The 18,767-nt window shown below is 32.5% G+C and overlaps 1 protein-coding gene across 2 annotated transcripts in view; it reads left to right on the top strand.

Annotated features, from left to right (window-relative positions):
• Positions 1-18,767, top strand: part of LOC143047153 (glucokinase regulatory protein-like) — a 59,564-nt gene that overhangs the window by 37,890 nt on the left and 2,907 nt on the right. The window contains exons 1-14 of one of the 2 annotated variants that reach the window (XM_076220119.1): positions 1,032-1,109; positions 4,736-4,818; positions 6,056-6,117; positions 8,125-8,193; positions 8,554-8,619; positions 12,198-12,271; positions 12,459-12,525; positions 13,519-13,667; positions 14,869-14,909; positions 15,989-16,053; positions 16,490-16,596; positions 17,142-17,240; positions 17,613-17,710; positions 17,978-18,054. In XM_076220119.1, the coding sequence (XP_076076234.1) occupies positions 4,752-4,818; positions 6,056-6,117; positions 8,125-8,193; positions 8,554-8,619; positions 12,198-12,271; positions 12,459-12,525; positions 13,519-13,667; positions 14,869-14,909; positions 15,989-16,053; positions 16,490-16,596; positions 17,142-17,240; positions 17,613-17,710; positions 17,978-18,054 (1,041 nt within the window). In that variant the 5' untranslated portion in view covers positions 1,032-1,109; positions 4,736-4,751. Of the gene's footprint in view, positions 1-1,031; positions 1,110-4,735; positions 4,819-6,055; positions 6,118-8,124; positions 8,194-8,553; positions 8,620-12,197; positions 12,272-12,458; positions 12,526-13,518; positions 13,668-14,868; positions 14,910-15,988; positions 16,054-16,489; positions 16,597-17,141; positions 17,241-17,612; positions 17,711-17,977; positions 18,055-18,767 lie in introns of those variants that run through there. The other variant, XM_076220112.1, reaches the window with a different exon arrangement.

Below are 18,767 nucleotides of genomic sequence, written 5' to 3'. Positions count from 1 at the left end.
TTATAAAATAGTTGCCTTGTGTGTATTGGCAAATATACTTTAATTTTATATAAAAGTGATACTTTAGATGAGATAATTTTACATATACGATCAACATGATCTTCCCAGCTTAAATTTTCATCAATGTCTATTCCAAGTAATTTGAAAGAATGGACATTCTCAATACATATTTCGTTGACGGTAATACATAATTCTGATAGTTGTTTAAGTTTTTGTTTTGAACCCAATTTCATACACTTAGTTTTTTGTGCATTGATTTTCATACTGTTATTGTTACACCAAGATTGTATAGCATTTAAATCATTTTGCAATATGCTGTTTATTTTTTCAATGTTTTTATCATGAAAATGCAATGTTGAATCATCAGCATATAAATCCATATTGGATTGTTTAACATGAAGTGGTAAATCATTTATATATATTAAAAATAACAGCGGACCTAAAATAGAACCTTGAGGCATTCCATACTTTACAAACGATTTATCAGATTTAATGTTAGCGTATTGGACTTCTTGTTGTCTGTCAGACAAATATGATTTTATCCAATCTATTATATGTTTTCCGATATGATAAAATTTTAACTTTTCATTCGTACGGTCGTTTGTCCGTTCGTACGCCAGTTCGTTCATTCGTTCGGTCGTTTGTCCGTTCGTACGTCAGTTCATTTGTTCGTTCGTTCGTTTGCGATCGCTCGTGAATTCAAATTATCATTTATTTACTTTTGGGCCGGAGTGCGGGTGGAATACGCATGTACATCCTTCCATTGTTCTATCACAAGTATTTGCTAACTAGAAAAACCCTTATAGTTGAGTTTTAATGTAACAAAAATAACATTACATGGACATTGCCTTTTCGTTATTTGATGAAAAGACCAGTCAAAGGATTTGTTTTCCATTCAACGAGTAAAAAGAACGATTCAGCAAATTCCCGAAAAAAATGTGATTCTCTAACTGCTCTAAGCTTTCATTAATAATAGTCTACGAATGCTTAACTGGACTCGAAAGATATGACCCCAGGTAAAATTAAATTGTGTGTATATATATCCAACATTTTGCTGTTACTATCAGATAAGAGTCCTTTCATTTCCTGTGATGTTTAGATCTAGTAAGGTATGTATAGGGTGACATTAACATGTTATTATTTTGTATATATAATGTATTTAGAACAAACAAGCCACCTGAATAACTTATAAGCTGATTATGGTACTATTGGTATTCAAATATTTTGTTGATTGACTGACTGCTTAGTTAAAAGCCAGGGTAAACATTTGATGCATATTTAGTGAAGGTCGCTGTTAGTATTATTTTTCAGAATACACATGAACGAGAAGGTGTTTTATCTCTCCATGATGTAAGATTAGATAAGATAAATTTTATTTTCCAAATTAGGTCCCCAAGGGAGGGGGGGATATACACATAACATGATATATAATTGATACAACATACAGTATTTTACATAACATTGTAAAATAAACTATTGAAATAAAGTCATGCAGGTATTATTTGTTAAATAAAAAAATATTTAAGAGTTGCTACTCCAGAGATGTGGATTTTTTTAAATATAGTAGTCTCAGTTTATTTATTTTCTTATTTTTTTATGTTTTTTTTTCTCACTTGATTTTATAATATTTTTCTGAAATGTATAAATATAAATGATTGTTTAGCTGCAACAGACACCAAGGGACGATGCTCTAGGATTGTGATCTTAAAAGCTCTAAATCCTCCTCGTATTTGATGCAGAAAAACAAACACAAATGTAAAAAGTACATGTATATTCACAGCAAATAAAATATACTGCAGTAACAGGTATTGAGAATAGTGTAGGTTTCCCTACTGCAACAGAAACCAAGGGGCGGTACTCAAGGAGCTGTGGTATTTACACCACAGTCATCCTCGTGTCTGAAGCAGACAAGAAAGCCACACAATTAACAATTTTTCAAAATAAATTTACATGCAGCAGTGAGAATAGACTTATCTTCTGTGTTCATAAGCCATGTCAGTTTATCTCTTGCGTTAAAGAGTTAAAAAGTTGGGACAAATTTTAGTTATCTCTTGAAATAGATGATTGCGGTCATCATTAAATTTAACACATTGGAATAGAAAATGATATTTATCCTCCACATCTCCAGAGTACAAGTTCTGTCATTTAGGAGAGTACCCTGATACCTTCCGGACTCAATTCTTAAGTGGTGTGATGAAATTTTGTTAAGCTGCGTCTCTGTTCAAAATTCCCTATAATGAAAAGATATTTTTCTCTTCCAAAAACTGATTTAAATGTAACATAAGTTCTTTGTTTACCATCTGAATGCTTAACCAATTCAGTGTTCCACAAGTCTATAGAATATGATTTTATTTTTTTTTCATATTAGCTTTGAAGCTATTAATTTTTGGTAATGGTAAAGATAGATGATTGATGTCTCGAATCATTTCAAGAATTGACTTCATAGAGCCATACCAAGATGGTTTTTTTTTTAATGAGAAAGATTCTGTGATGTTACATAAGCATCTTTAAGAAGAGAAAATTTGGAATCAAGATTTTCCGAGCGATACCAGTAATTAGGTTTTAAACATATTTATTTATAGTGGATTGGGAAACAAGTTTTGCAACTTATATTAATCCCTTTCCACTTTGCGGGTGCAAGTGCTGCCTTGTAGCGGCATTAGCCTACTCTTTTTCGAAATCTACAAGGGTGTCTTTAACGTGCAAGAAATATGGCTTTCTCTTAACATGGGTCAGCCATTTATCGTCCATTTACCAGTGATTACACATGGATTTAATCATAACATAGTATAATGGGAATCGTCCTAGCTCGGATAAAATTCCAAAATTCATAGATTTTTTTATGAACACCTAAAACAAAACAAAATTTTATATGTAGTCGCTCACATTTTAAAATGGACTAGATTTTTTCAAATGGTAAAGTTCCATTTCGAATCTTGCTGAGAATGGATTAAAAGTTCCCTATATTTCAGACCCATATAGGAGTATTGGTTTTATGGTATGATCAAATACATGTAAGCTGGTACTTTTGCTTGGATTAAGTGATAATAAATTATTGTACAATTTATAATAAGCCTTCAAGGACTTTTTATACAGTTCATTCTGAGCATATGAAAATGACCCTGATGCACTAAAGTGCAAACCAAGATATTTATAATTATTAACACTATCAATCAACATATTTTCATAAGTAAATTTTTCACAAATGTGTCTGCCTGCTATGTTGAATATCAGAACCTTTGTTTTGTTGTGATTTACACTTAAACACCAATCTTTACCATATTTTTCTAGGATGATATATATAGCATGATAGATATATAGGTATATATTCTCACAAAAATAGATGAGAATATATGCATGTATACTTGTTCTTTAAACACATGGATGGGGTACTGGGTGTCTCAATCCAATATTTAAAAAAAGACCGAAGTGACTCCCCGCCCCTATATAGATGCAAGATTCACATGTAGCTCTATGTAACCTGTTTAAAATCTGTATAGAGACGTTAACGTCATCGTAAACCGTGTATTTTATTCGTTTAATTTCCATTACAAACGAATTGCAAATAAACTCATCATAGATACCTACGGGGCGCCGAATGGGACTCTTGTGGTTTTGTACAAAATTCAATTCTGTCATAACAAAATCATTTTTGTCTTACAAAACTATGTGCTACAGACTTGTTTTGTGAGAACTTCAATTTTGTGATGACAAAATTCATTTGTGTAGACAAAATTCCTTTTTGTGATGACAAAATTCATTTGTGTAGACAAAATTCCTTTTTGTAGACAAAATTCATATTTGTCATAACAAAAGTAAATTTTGTCTAAAAGGTATGCATACAAAATTGACTTTTGTTACCTGATATGGAAATTAAATCACAAAAGTCAATTGTGTGAGGTAAGATTCAATTTTGTGATACAAAATTAACTTTTGTGAGACAAAATTGACTTTTGTGAGACAAAATTCAATTTTGTCAATTTTGTTGAGACAAAAGTCAATTTTGTCAATTTTGTTGAGACAAAAATCAATTTTGTCAATTTTGTTGAGACAAAAATCAATTTTGTCAATTTTGTTAATTTTGTTGAGACAAAAGCCAATTTTGTTAAGACAAAAATCAATTTTTCAATTTTGTTGAGACAAAAGTCAATTTTGTTAATTTTGTTGAGACAAAAGTCAATTTTGTTAATTTTGTTGAGACAAAAGTCAATTTTGTCAATTTTGTTGAGACAAAAGTCAATTTTGTCAATTTTGTCTCACAAAAGTCAATTTTGTGTAACAAAAGTCGATTTTGTATTCAAATTAGTTCACAGAAATCAAACGAAACTAATTTGAATACAAAATTGACTTTTGTCGCCCAATTTTCAAATAAGTTAACAAAAGTCAAGTCTGTGTAACAAAAATGAATTTTGTCATGACAAAAGTGACTTTTGTCCGCTGATAGATAATTTTGTATGACAAAATTTTAAATTTGTAGTATGATACAAATTTTGTAAAACTGAACTCATTTTTGTTGAACAAAAGTCACTTTTGTCCGTACAAAATTGAATTTTGAGTACAAAACCACAAGAGTCCCATTCGGCGCCCCGTAATACCAGGATTGAAATTTTATATTTACGCCAGAAGCGCAATTCGTCTACAAAAGACTCATCAGTGACGCTCGAATCATAAAAGGTTAAAAAATAAAGTACGAAGTTAAAGAAATAGAATATGAATAAAAACCTTTTTGTTTCAGACAAGCACTAATCGAAATGAACATACCAATCACGGAAGCTCGCAACCCAATTACCACTACAATCGATGTAGCTTCACCGGATGGTAAGATATATTACTGCTGCTTGTCTCTGGACATCACTTTCTCGGATTTCTTACTTGTGTTTTTATTCCCTCGTCTCTTGGAAATACATCCTGCTTGCTTTTATGACTGTTTCTGTAATAACCTGATGATAATTTATCTTTCTTCTCATTTGGTTGTTTATACTACCTACTGACTGACTAGCTTACATCACCTCATGCCAGAACAATCGAATATTTGGGTGTGTTGAAATACCATTGTTTTACATTTGGTTCTTGCATCACCCGATGATGTTAATTCTTTCTTTCGTGTCTTTCTCTGTGTCCACATATGTTTATACATTTTTTTATGTGTTTTATTTCTCGTGTCATGTCAGACCCACATTCGTACATTATAAGATGTCTAAATCGTATTTGTTTCTTTCGTTATTTGAAGTTTATATATCTAACACGTATTCGTTTTTCCCACTTGATAAGGATATGATATATTTCTTACTCATGTCTTTATTGTTTGGCCAGATATCGTACTCGTGTCTGTTTTGCTCGACACCTTGTGGTGAGATATCTAAATTATGCTTCCTTTTCCCTTCGATAACTAGTTATCATTCGCGTGCTTGTTGTTTCCTTCTTTGGTGATTATGTATCCTATTCTTTTTTCTTATACGCCAACCAATAGCTACATATCTTACTCATGCTTGTTTCTCTCGCCATTTGTATGTTGTATATCCTATTATTGCTATTTTACAAGGCAGATATTTTACTTGTCTTTGTTTTACCCTTCAGATGGTGTTAAGATATCCAATCCGTCCTTGATTTCAATATCCAGCTGGTGAGTAGATATCTTACTTGTGTATTATCTCCCGTCACTTGGAGCTGTTAGATATCTTCCTTGTTCTCGTTTCTTTTGTCCCCTTACTTGATGGTAACATATCTTTCTTGTGTTTGTTTCCCCATTTCACGTGTTGCTGAAACATCTAACATGTTAGTTAACTCCTTCCATCATCTGATTTTACACTTTACTTTGGATTTTGTTTTTCTATCGTCTCCAGAATATGAAATATCTTTTTTAGATTGGGATTGTCTCTGCCTCTCGTGACTCTCGTCGCTTATCAGTAAGATATATAACCTGTACTCATTGATAGGCGCTTTTTTATAATACAATTGAAACCAACAAAATTGCTTAAAATTTGAAAATCGTGAATGTGTTTATTTTAAAGAAAACAATATAGGAATGAAGTATATACCTGTTATTGTATTTCAGATATTGTTAAGAAACTACACGAATGTGACCGAGAAATATTCAATGGTTGGAACCAATACAAGGTGAGTAAACATGTTCTGTTTAAGTTATGGTAGGTATAAAGGGTCTTAGGTTCTGTTTTAAGATGGTTGAAACCAATACATAGCAGATATAAATAAACTCATCATAGATACCAGGACTAAATTTAGTATATACGTCGACGCGCGCCTCGTCTACAAAAGACCCACCAGCGACGCTAGAATCCAAAAAAGCTTAAAAGGCCAAACAAATCACGAAGCCGACGAGCACCGAGAACCAAAATTCCCAAAATTTTTGCCAAACACAGCCAAGGTAATTTATGCCTGATGCAGATAAGCCTTATTTTTTCAAAAAATTCAAAAATTGTAAACAGTAAATTTATAAATATAACCATATCAATGACAATTCATGTCAGCACAAAAAGAGCAGACTACTGGGCTTGTGATACCCTTCGGAAATAAATCTCCACCAGCAGTGGCATCTACCCAGTGGTTGTAAATAAACTCATCATAGATACCAGGACTAAATTTAGTATATACGCCGACGCGCGCCTCGACTACAAAATACCCACCAGCGACGCTAGAATCCAAAAAAGCTTAAAAGGCCAAACAAATCACGAAGCCGACGAGCACCGAGAACCAAAATTCCCAAAAGTTTTGCCAAACACAGCCAAGGTAATCTATGCCTGAGGCAGAAAAGCCTTAGTTTATCAAAAAATTCAAAAATTGTAAACAAAAATTCAAAAATTGTAAACAGTCAATTTATGAATATAACCATATCAATGACAATGTATGTCAGCACAAAAAGTGCGGACTACTGGCTTGTGATACCCTCGTAATGTGCTTTTGGTTCTGTTTAAAATAGTCGAAAGTAAAACAAAGAAGTTATAAAAGTTCCGTGGTTCTTTATTAGCTCACCTGGTTGAGCTTTTCTCATCACTTTGCGTCTGTCGTCCGTCGTCGTCGTCATACGTCGTCGTTAACTTTTACAAAACTCTTCTACTTGCAACTACTGGACCAAATTTAACTAAACTTAGCCACAATCATCATTAGGGTATGTAGTTTAAAAATGTGTCTGTTGACCTGGCCAGCAAACCAAGATGGCCGCCATGACTAAAAATAGAACATAGGGGTAAAATATAGATTTTGGCTTATAACTCTGAAACCAAAGCATTAAGAGCAAATCTGACATCGGTTAAAATTGTTTATCAAGTCAAGATCTATCTGCCCTGAAATTTTCAGATGAATCGGACAATCCGTTGTTGGGTTACTACCCCTTAATTGGTAATTTTAAGGAAATTTTGCCGTTTTTGGTTATTATCTTAAATATTATTATAGATAGAGATAAACTGTAAACAGCAATAATGTTCAGCAAAGTAAGATCTACAAATAAGTTAAATGACCAAAATGGTCAGTTGACCCCTTCAGGAGTTGTTGCCCTTTATAGTCAATTTTACAATTTTTTCTTCAAATTTTGTAATCTTTCCCTCTGAAACTACTAAGACAAAATGTAACCAAACTTGTCCACAATCATCATAAGAGTATCTAGTTTAAAAAATGTGTCCGATGACCCTGCTCGCGAACCAAGATGGCAAACATGACTAAAAAAGTACATAGGGTAAAATGCAGTTTTTGGTTTATATCTCTGAAACTGAAGCATTAAGAGCAAATCTGACGGTGGCAAAAATGTTTATTAGGTTTAGATATATCTGCCCTGAAATTTTCAGACAAATCCGACAACCAGTTGGTAAGTGGCTGCCCCTGAGTTAGTAATTTTATGGAAAATTTTGAAGTTTTTTGCTATTATCTTAGATATTATTATAGTATCTAATGATATCTTATACTATAAATTATGATTTTAACCTTATTTTACATGATTTCCAAAGCATCAGTAAATAAAGGTGAGCGACACAGGCTCTTTAGAGCCTCTAGTTTAAGATGGTCGAAACCAAAATAAAATAGAGTTATAGTAGACTGTTTGTATAAAGGTTCTTGATTTCTTTTAAATTACATGAATACTATTTGCATCAATGTTTTATTTTCAATTTTCAGGGTTTATTTCACCCAGAAACAATATCCACAATACGCCAGATATCGGAAGTAGCAGTTGATATCATGAAGGTATATTAATATAAGAAGATGTTGCATAATTGTCAATGGGACAACTCTCCATCCGAGGCCAAATTACGTAGAATTTATCAGCTATAGATCACAGACTAGGAATGCATTCGTAAAACATAGAATCAAACAAGTACATTGATATACTTAAGACAAAAATGTATTTGTTACTACTAACCGTGATATTAGCAATGAAAAAACTCACATGTAACTTTCGAAAAGAACCTTACATAGTTGGCTACATTTGTTTTCAAAAGGATTGAAATATAGAATATTTTCAAGATGTTAAAAGCACGGTGTGGTCAAATGATCACTTTTGCAATCAACAGTTCAATAAAACAGATATGTAATGTTCATTTACAGAAGCCGGATGGTATGATAGTTCTAAGTGGATGTGGCACATCAGGGAGAATTGCATTTCTTATAGCTGTAAGTACAAACTTAGAATTAATAATTCCTACACCTTCTTCTTTTATGTTCTTTACTTCAAAACTGGCTTCAGTTAAGTTTTCAATATGCAGATGATTGAGTAGACTCGTAAAATTGTCATTGTAATTGACTAATCAAATAAAGAGACTATTTCAGTTCTTGACAATATTGGTTAAATGTGTCTTAGATCACCATAGATTTTGAAATGACTAATGTCTGTTCCAGAAAAAAATTTGTAAGGGTTCCGCTGAACTCAGTGTCTCGCCTGCTTTTGTTGTTAATCGCGAGTTCAACAAAAATAAGGAAACACATATTTAAAAATTTCCTTTATATACTATCTTTTGATTGTGAGAAGCTTATGTACAAGTTTGGTAAATATCCAGAATAATTTATGAATCTTGTAAATGATTTAGATCCTTAACTGCAGACTGTATACAATGTTAATTGGAAGAAAAACAAAGTCCATTTATAAGTTAAATACGGCTAAACAGGTACAAAATTTTAACAAAATTTCCTTCTAGATACTTAAGCTTTTAATCATAGGCAATCTTCTGTTCAAGTTTGGTACAAATCCAGGATAGCTTAAGAAAGTTATTAAAATTTTAAAACTTTAACCACAGAGTGAATGTAATGTTTCATGGCCATTTGTAAGTAAAATACAGAAAAATGGAATTTTAATTTTTACAAATTTACTTCTTGATACTATTTAATGATCATAAACAAGCTTCTGTCCACGTTTGGTTCAATGAAAGTTATTAAAATTTTAAAAACTTTAGCCACAGAGTGAATGTACAGTAATGTTTCCTGGCAGAAAAACTAAGTCCATTTATAAATTAAATTCGGAAAAAACAGATTTTGTTTTACAAATTTACTTCTGGATACTATCTTATGACCATTAACAATCTTCTGTCCAAGTTTGGTACAAATCCAGGATGGTTTAAGAAAGTTATTAAAATTTCAAAAACTCAAAAGTTAACCACAGAGTGAATATTTGTGGACGCCGCCGACGATGCCGACAACGACGGAATGTAGGATCGCTATGTCTCGCTTTTTCGACAAAATTCGAAGGCTCGACAAAAATGAATGGAATTGATGGACACCACATGATATTTATCTGTAGACAGGGGTTAAGGAACTACCATTGAAATTTAAATAATATGAAACGGTTACAAATTGAGTGTTTTCCCTCTGAAAGTATGCATTTAGAAGTTTTTTGAAGATTATTCTTTTCCGTATGGTGTTTATTTATCTTTTCTTTTTTGACAACAACCAGATTCTATAATATCCACCTCTTTCACAAAGATTAAGACGATTTATATTTCTGCGCACTTGGCGAACAATTTTGTATGCATTACAAGTTATATATACTCATAAGTCATTTTTATGCCCCGCCTACGATAGTAGAGGGGCATTATGTTTTCTGGTCTGTGCCTCCGTTCGTCCGTCCGTCCGTCTGTGCCTCCGTTCGTCCGTCCGGTTAAAGTTTTTGGTCGAGGTAGTTTTTGATGAAGCTGAAGTCCAATCAGGCGCGTAGCTACGTTTACGTCAAAACGCCCGGGCGTACACTTGAATTTTGATAAAAAAAATAATTTAATCTAAAGAAAATAAAAAGAACTTGTTACACGCACATCAGTTTTATAATTCTTTCTTCATTGGCTTGTAATTGCGGATCAAATAGATGCAAATTTACTTTTCATCCAAATGGTATCATAAATATTATATATTTGTTCGTTTTCTGTCAAGTCTGAATCTATACTGTGAGTTCTATACTCACTTCCATATTTGTTTAAAGCAATTCATTATCTGCTGAGATTCGTTTTATGGTTTACAGTTTTGTCGACCCGGACAGTGACATATTTATGACGCAAAAGCGAGACATGGCGATCCTAGATTTCGTCGGCGGCGTCAATATTTAGGTTCAGTATGTTGTTCAACTTTTTTTTAAATAACAATAACTTTGCCAAACCTCTGTGAAATTTAACGGAAGTTGAACAGAAACTGCTTATGGTCAAAAGAGTAAACTGACTGCTAGCATAATATTGAAATTATATGGAGTTAATTTTCCAGTGTTTTACGGACAAAATTAACAGGTACTAATAGATAATAGTCTGCATGGGGTTTACATTTTTACCCAATTTCTTTGTCAAAATTTCATCGAATTAAATGAAACTTTAGCAGATTATTCCAGATCAAGAAAAATATTTAAAGAAAATGTTTTTGTTTAAATCCTGTAATGGACTGATAAACGGATTCACTTTGTGCGGGGAAAATCTCCGACGAGGAGTTTTTGTTGGTTGAGTGCCCCTACGGCACTCTTTAAGGGCATATGATACAGTTACAGGGGAGGTAATGACGTTGCTAACGTAAAATGTTATTTTCGCGACGTCAAACTGTGCCATATCTTTGCTTTTTTCGACTGTTTTGTATGATTTAAACTGATTTACACTGAAAACGAGTACATGGACCCCTCTTTTTTTTTTTAAATGGCAATAGGTTTGATTACGTATGAACATTATTTGTACCAGTTTTAATGAAAAAGTCAACGATTTTTTTTTTAAATTTGATAAACATACCGCAAAAAATGCTGCTTTTTTCCTAAAATCCTGAAACTTTGTTAAAAATAAATTATTTCCAAAGAATTGTTGTACATATTAAGAGCAGATTTTTGTAAAGAAGATTTTCATAATGTTTTTTACAAAAATCCGCTTGTGTTTGTCTTTTGAAATAAAAAAAGTTAGGTGTGTTTATCCAAAGGATAGAATTGTCCAATAAACCGAAATTTTGAGTAAATATCTAAAATTTCGACCCCTCTTAAAGTAGCATATGAAGATATATTTTTAATCACATATTTGAATTGCTTAGGTGAGAAATAGCTTGTTTGCAAATTTTTGTAAAAAATTCATCGTGGGATCGAAACTGTATCGTATGCCCGTAAACATATTTTAAAGTTACTGGTTTTGACATTTTCTCTAAATCCAATAACCATTATATTTCAAATTAATAAAATGAATAATTTAACATAACAAATACACCATTTAGATTCTAAAGTATGTTGCAACTGGTGATTTTTTAATGAAAGGAATGGTATCCATTCTCGATTAATCGTTAGCTTCCGGGGGCTTCGCTCCTTAGCTCTAACTCACTACCAGCAAGTGTTTGACATGGACCCGTTTGGGGTCCTCGGACCCCTCTCCAAGGTTCGGGCGTACACGTAAAAATGACCTAGCTACGCCACTGCCAATCAACTTGAAACTTAATACACATGTTCCACATGATATGATATTTCTAATTTTAATGCCAAATTATAGTTTTGACCCCAATTTCATGGTCCACTGAACATAGAAAATGATAGTGCAAAGTTCAGTTTAAAGTTTTTGGTCAAGGTAGTTTTTGATGAAGTTAAAGTTACATCAACTTGAAACTTAGTACACATGTTCCCTATGATATGATCTTTCTAATTTTAATTCCAAATTAAAGTTTTGACCCCAATTTCACGGTCCACTGAACATAGAAAATGATAGTGGGAGTGGGGCATCCGTGTACTATGGACACATTCTTGTTCTGTGTATGTTTTTCAGAGAAACTTCAACGAAGTACTTCGCAACTCAGAAAGAGAACAATGTTTCAGATACCTCATTGCAGGAAGAGATAAGTATGTTAATATTTCTAAATATGCACAAAACAAAATACGGAAAATACGTGTACAGAAAAAGGAGAATAAAAATCAACCAAGACTAAAACAAAGGATACAAATATTATTATATTGTCGAAGGAACCATTGTTATGTTTTTCACAATATTCTATATAGACATTGATGATTAACAAGAATTCTTTTTCAGAGCATTATTTACTTCACAAGAAGCACCCGAGGATGACCCGCAATGTGGAATAGAAATGTTGAAAGAGGTACAAGCATTACACTGTGACAAGAAACACAGTTTACACTGTAATGAAAAACAACTTCATGATAAAAGTAAAATATTCAGCAAAACCTTCTAAATACCTAATTGACTGTTTTCTGTTCCAAATTTTAAACAAACTCACTTTATAGTTTACTTAATTTTAAAACAAAAGTACAATACAGTAACCTCGACAGAGATTGTCTTTTGTTGACTAATATAAAAAAAAGAAGATGTGGTATGATTGCCAATGAGACAACTATCCACAAAAGACCAAAATGACACAGACATTAACAACTATAGGTCACCATACGGCCTTCAACAATGAGCAAAACCCATACCGCATAGTGAGCTATAAAAGGCCCCGATAAGATAATATAAAACAATTCAAACAAGAAAACTAACGGCCTTATTCATGTAAAAAAAAATGATAAAAAAAACAAATATGTGAGACATAAACAAACGACAACCACTGAATTACAGGCTCCTGACTTGGGACAGGCACATACATTAATAATAAACCTTTTTGTAATTTAAGGAATTTGTCGTTATGGATGATCTTTATAGGCCGCTAAACGTATTTACTTTCCAGACCTGTGATGATTTATAGATAGTTATCAAAGGTACCAGAATTATAATTTAAGACGCCAGACGCGCGTTTCGTCTACATAAGACGCATCAGTGATGCTAAGATCAAAATAGTTGTAAAGCCAAACAAGTACAAAGTTGAAGAGGACCCAAAATTCAAAAAAAATTGTGCCAAATACGGCTAAGGTAATCTATTTCAGGGATAAGAAAATCCTTAGTTTTTCGAAAAATTCAAGTTATATAGAGTTTGAAAACTTGTATATTCACTTGACTTTAACCTTGTGGAAAATCTTGTGTTGACCCCTGGGTTTTTGCTTCCTTAACCGGTGGCTTATTAGGTTACTATCACATCAACATATAAATAACTAATAACTAATTTGCGCTTTTTAATACATATATAAATAATTTTCAGGCAACAGCAGGTAGAAATCGAGTGTTGTTTATTGGGATTACCTGTGGCCTATCTGCTCCCTTTGTTGCAGGACAGTTGTATTATTGTATGGAAAATATAAACATCTTTACGCCCGTACTCCTCGGATTTAATCCGTGTAACCTAGCTAGGTATGTCAAATTTATTTGAAATTGAGTTGAATCATCAAGGAAATATTTGATAGAATGAACAAGTGTGGATACAGATCAGTGTGGATAGTATGTTTGGATGTTTGACAGTGTATTCTGACATAAACTGGAGTTCTCTGGTTTTTGATAGAAAGAACTACAACAGGAGTAGAAAGTTTGTAACATTGTCTATTGATTTTGTGGTCAATAGGTCAAAGGTTAAGGTTACTTGTAATGTCATGACCTGAATTGAGTTGTCATCAAACAGAGTTTTTCAATAATTTGGTAAAATCATTGTTACATAATTAATTAAGAAAAGTTAACGAATAACTCAGAGAATTTTACTCGCAAGTCATGTAAAGTAAACATATTTAATAAAATTATTAAAGGTCATAATCGGTATGTCCTTCAGAATGACAGTTTATTTCAGGAAATGTAAAAATGACTGACTGAAAGGTCAGCAATTTTAAAACGGAAAAACCATGTCGATGGCATAAAGAAGCTTTTAATTTACACTAGTAGAGAATTCAAGAACATCTTAATTTCAGTTTTTCAACTTTTTGACAAACTTAGGTTTGGAGTACGAGCAATGCAGCGGTTACTGGTCCGAGACCACAATTGTCGTCCCTTGATTTTCGTTGTATATATAGTCCCTAGTGTTGACAGTGGGTTACTTGGCAATGTTTTTTATACCCCTTCCAAATTTATTTCTCCATGTTTTATGCCTCAAATTGCAAGTAGGGGGGGGGGGAGGTGAAACTACACTGTAAAAAAAATTGGGTCCAGTTAAATCCGATGAAGTTTTCTATAATTTTGATATAATTTGTCCCAAATGTAGTACAACACACTGTAAAAATTTCATTGAAAAAGCGCAGGTGGGATTTTTTTAATTTTCATTTATGTTCTAAAAGAAATGCACTACGAAATAATTGTGTTCTCGGACCTAAGAGATCTCGCAGAATGCTTATAATTTTAATAATTATAACTTCATGGCCCAAATCATGACTCATTTAATCCGACCATTAATAAGTAAACGACTATGTACTCATATTGTCCCAAAATATGCAATGGGTAAAAAAAACCCTATGGAACATGCAAATAGGAAACGTTAAGTCTTTTTAATCCCAATTTCAAACTACTTTGTCTGACCCGACCGTTCTTTAATTCTTGTATTCAACTACAGGAGTGGATTGTATATTTACAGGAACATCAAGATCGAGAAATGGGATAAAACATTTTTACAAGGTAGACAGTACATTCATATTATACACCTATTAGCCCAACTTTTCTGTACTATAAGTGTTTAGTCATGAAATTAACTGGAAGAATGGCATGACAAAATGAAGCTTTATTTTGGCAACAACACATATTTAGAATGGAAATAAAATTGGATGCAAACCCAGTCCACGTTTAAAACATTTATTAAAATTGATTGATTGATTGTTAGTTGCTTAACGTCCAGTGGCATATATTTCATGCATATTCAGGACGAGAACAAGTTAACAACAAATACAATAGGTAGGTCTTGCAATAAGAGGTCATCTGGGATTATGGTCGGGAAAATGTGGACTGCCACTGGACAATGAGGGTATATTTGATAGGGAACGAAATTTTGCCTTGCAACAGGCCACCTACAGACCCCTCAAAGAGTTGTTGCAAGGTTTCTTAACGTGCAAAGAGCATCTCCGTTCGTTCTTCCGTCTGTCCCGCTTCAGGTTAAAGTTTTTGGTCAAGGTAGTTTTTGATGAAGCCAAAGACCAATCAACTTGAAACTTAGTACACATGTTCATTATGATATGATCTTTCTTATTTTAAAGCCAAATTAGACTTTTGACCCCAATTTCACGGTCCACTGAACATAGAAAATAAAAGTGTGAGTTTCAAGTTAAAGTTTTTGGTCAAGGTTGTTGTTGATGAAGTTGGAGTCCAATCAACTTGAAACTTAGTACACATGTTCCCTATAGTATGATCTTTCTAATTTTGATTCCAAATTAGATTTTTTTCCAATTTCACGGTCCATTGAACATGGAAATGATAGTGCGAGTGGGGCATCCGTGTACTTTGGACAAATGATTATAGTTTTGATAAGCATCATTAAAAGTTGAATGGATAAACTTAATTAATGTTCTGCTGTGATTTTACGCTTTTGTATCGTCTTGTAATGTGGCAACAAAACTACTCTGATCATCGAATTTTCCTCGTAATACCAAATCAACGCACAAAATTTGGTGAAGATGATATGAAAGATGTAAATAAACTAATCATATAAAACAATCCTATTCTACATCTTTGTTAATACCTAGGTCAAATGGTATCTTTTGTAGTTGTAGGACTTTTGGAGAACCAAGTGACAGAACATAAAGCTTACATACTGAACCCTGTTGTAGGGGTAGGTTATATAATCAGAAATTCGTAATATTTCTTCTGCACAGGAGTATTGACTGTTAATCTAGTTCTTTGAACAAAAAAAAGTATTCCAACAACTGTCTGAACTGGATAAAAGAATCAAGAAACAAATATAACATTCAGTTTGAGTGAGTGAGCTATAAAATAATTTCAAAATAAATATCAGTTGTTACATCAGCATTTCCGACTGATGAATTATATTTGTTAAGTGTAGAAGGGTGTTCATATGTATGCAATGGTTTTTTAAGTGACTGCACCGACTTTGAATGATATCTATTTTAACTTTTGATCCTGTGGAGACATTACATAGGTTCCTAAATATATACTAATGTTTGGTAAGATGGCATAATGTAATTTACAACACAAGTACTGAAGTAAGAAGGTTGTGTTTTCACAATTAACTCTTCATTGTATTGCAGCCAGAACAAATTACAGGGTCCAGTAGGATGAAGAGTGGTACAGCTACTAAAATATTGCTGGAGACTATTTTTGTTTCGTGTATAAAAGCAACTGAAAATATTCCAAGGCAAGTAGATACTGAATAAGCTCTGCAAAAGCTAATCACTTGTGAATGAACACATTATTTATTAAAATTTAGAAGGAGACACACAACGAAATTACGATCTTAACTTTGAATTCAAAAAGGATGCTGTTCCAATTTTGGTAATTTTGCTGGAAGTCTTTCAGAACTGAAGGCCTCTCAGAACAATTATGATTAGAAAAAAAGAATCTTTTTTTTTGAAAAAGAGCCTTAAACTTGGACATCAGAGTGGCTCTATGAGAAGTTTTTCTGTGTAATTTGCGTTCAGGAGTACAAAATCCCTATAAATACATTTGTGTTTTTCATCTGTCACCAATATAATTGGGCAAATGGCCCTTGACTTCTTTGGTAAAGCAGCACCAAAGTGGTATATTAGTATATATGCATTTTTAAAACTATAAAAAAGGAATATGGGATAACTATGCAACCACAAAATATGTGATGCCAACTTTTAAATGAATAGGTACTTGTAGTTCATGCAACAATAATACATAAAATGTTATTTTGAGAATCATACATGTATATTTCAGTAATATAGAAGCACATTTAAAGTCTTACCAAGATTTGTGTGAAGTGGTATATAAAGAAACTTCATCCATCTCTAAACTAGTACAACTTGCTGGTGACAGGTACATTTTGAAGAAATAACATCCATCTAATCTTTTATTCTTATTAAATGTTTCCCTGTTCATTCTGTTTTAAATAGGCATCAAGAATTTTTTTTTTCTATTTTGTTTGAAAATATTGATAATTGATAATTTTAAAGTACAAATCAATCTTGTATCTGTGTAAGGATTTCAAATGATTAATTGTTAATAGATAAATAAATACAATGCTTATAACAAAGCAAGTATCCGACAGAATTATCCGATGTCAATAATTTCAAAACAAAAATCTGCATGTCATATTCTACTGCCTCGTTGCATAAACTCACATTTCTTTTTATTCTTACATCATACAACAATTGCTACAATTTAATATTTGTTTATATATATATTAAGTTTGAAAGCTGGAGGTAGCATATCTTACATTGGATGGGACAGTTTGGGAGTAATGGGTATGATTGATGCCTCAGAATGTCCACCAACCTATGGGGCATGTAAGTCAAACTTAATTTAATTGATACTTCAGTTTACTGTGAAACAATTCAATCACCTCTTCTGGTAAACACAACACATATTTTTCTCTCTTTTTATAATTAATTATTTTCATAATAACTGCATGCAAATCTTAAAATAACTTTTCTGTTTCTGATTTCTAAATTGTTTAATTGTTTTTAAATCCATTGTTTATTGAATTATAGCTATAACATTTGAGCAAAATGTGATTTTCTTACACCCTAATATACCTTAAATTTTATTTTCAGCATTAAGTGACATTCGTGGATTTGTAGATTCAGGATACAAGTTATTAAATAATCAAGAAGGAGATCTATCACCTATGGTAACATTTGACAACACTAACATGTTGCTAAGTAACAACTTTTAACTGTTATGTTTCCATTGTATGCTTAACCTGATCCTTGGATTTTTCTACTTCAAATCTTTTGACTAAAATTGGTCAAAGGATTTACTGATTTTTTTCATGGCTAATCACTCAATATAATGTCTCAATATATTTTTGTGAAATGTTATGCTAAAGTGTCAATAGTCATAATCCTTTACACAGTGGCAGATTCAGAGAAGGGGAAGGGGGTCTGGGGGTTGGAACCCCCCTTTTTTGGACAATCAATGAATTTGAATGGGGACAAACTGTTGGTACCCCCTCCTTTATCCTTTCTTTATACTTGGTTGAGAACCTCACCTTTTTAAAATGGCTGGATCTGCCCCTGTTTAAAATGAACAATTTATGTGCAAGTTTATTTCAATTTCTACAATACAATACAAGTTAAAGAAATATTATTTAATTCAACATGAAAACACAATTGATGAGAAATGATGGATTGTTGGTTACTCAACAACTAGTGACAAAATATATACCCAAGAGGAGAACTAAAAAATCAAAAGTCAAAAAAGAAAAAGTACCAACAAATAGACTAACAACAGTATAAACAAAACAATACATAGAAAATAAAATTGATCAACAATAATCACACCGAAAACTTTGGGTGATTTCTGGTGCTCAATCTTATCCTAGGATTTGTCATGTATGTTTGG

This window comes from Mytilus galloprovincialis, chromosome 1 (genome assembly GCF_965363235.1).
Source record: "Mytilus galloprovincialis chromosome 1, xbMytGall1.hap1.1, whole genome shotgun sequence".
Taxonomy (NCBI): Eukaryota; Metazoa; Mollusca; class Bivalvia; order Mytilida; family Mytilidae; genus Mytilus; species Mytilus galloprovincialis.
Note: the sequence above shows the minus strand (reverse complement) of the source record. Positions and strands in the feature narration are given on the sequence as shown.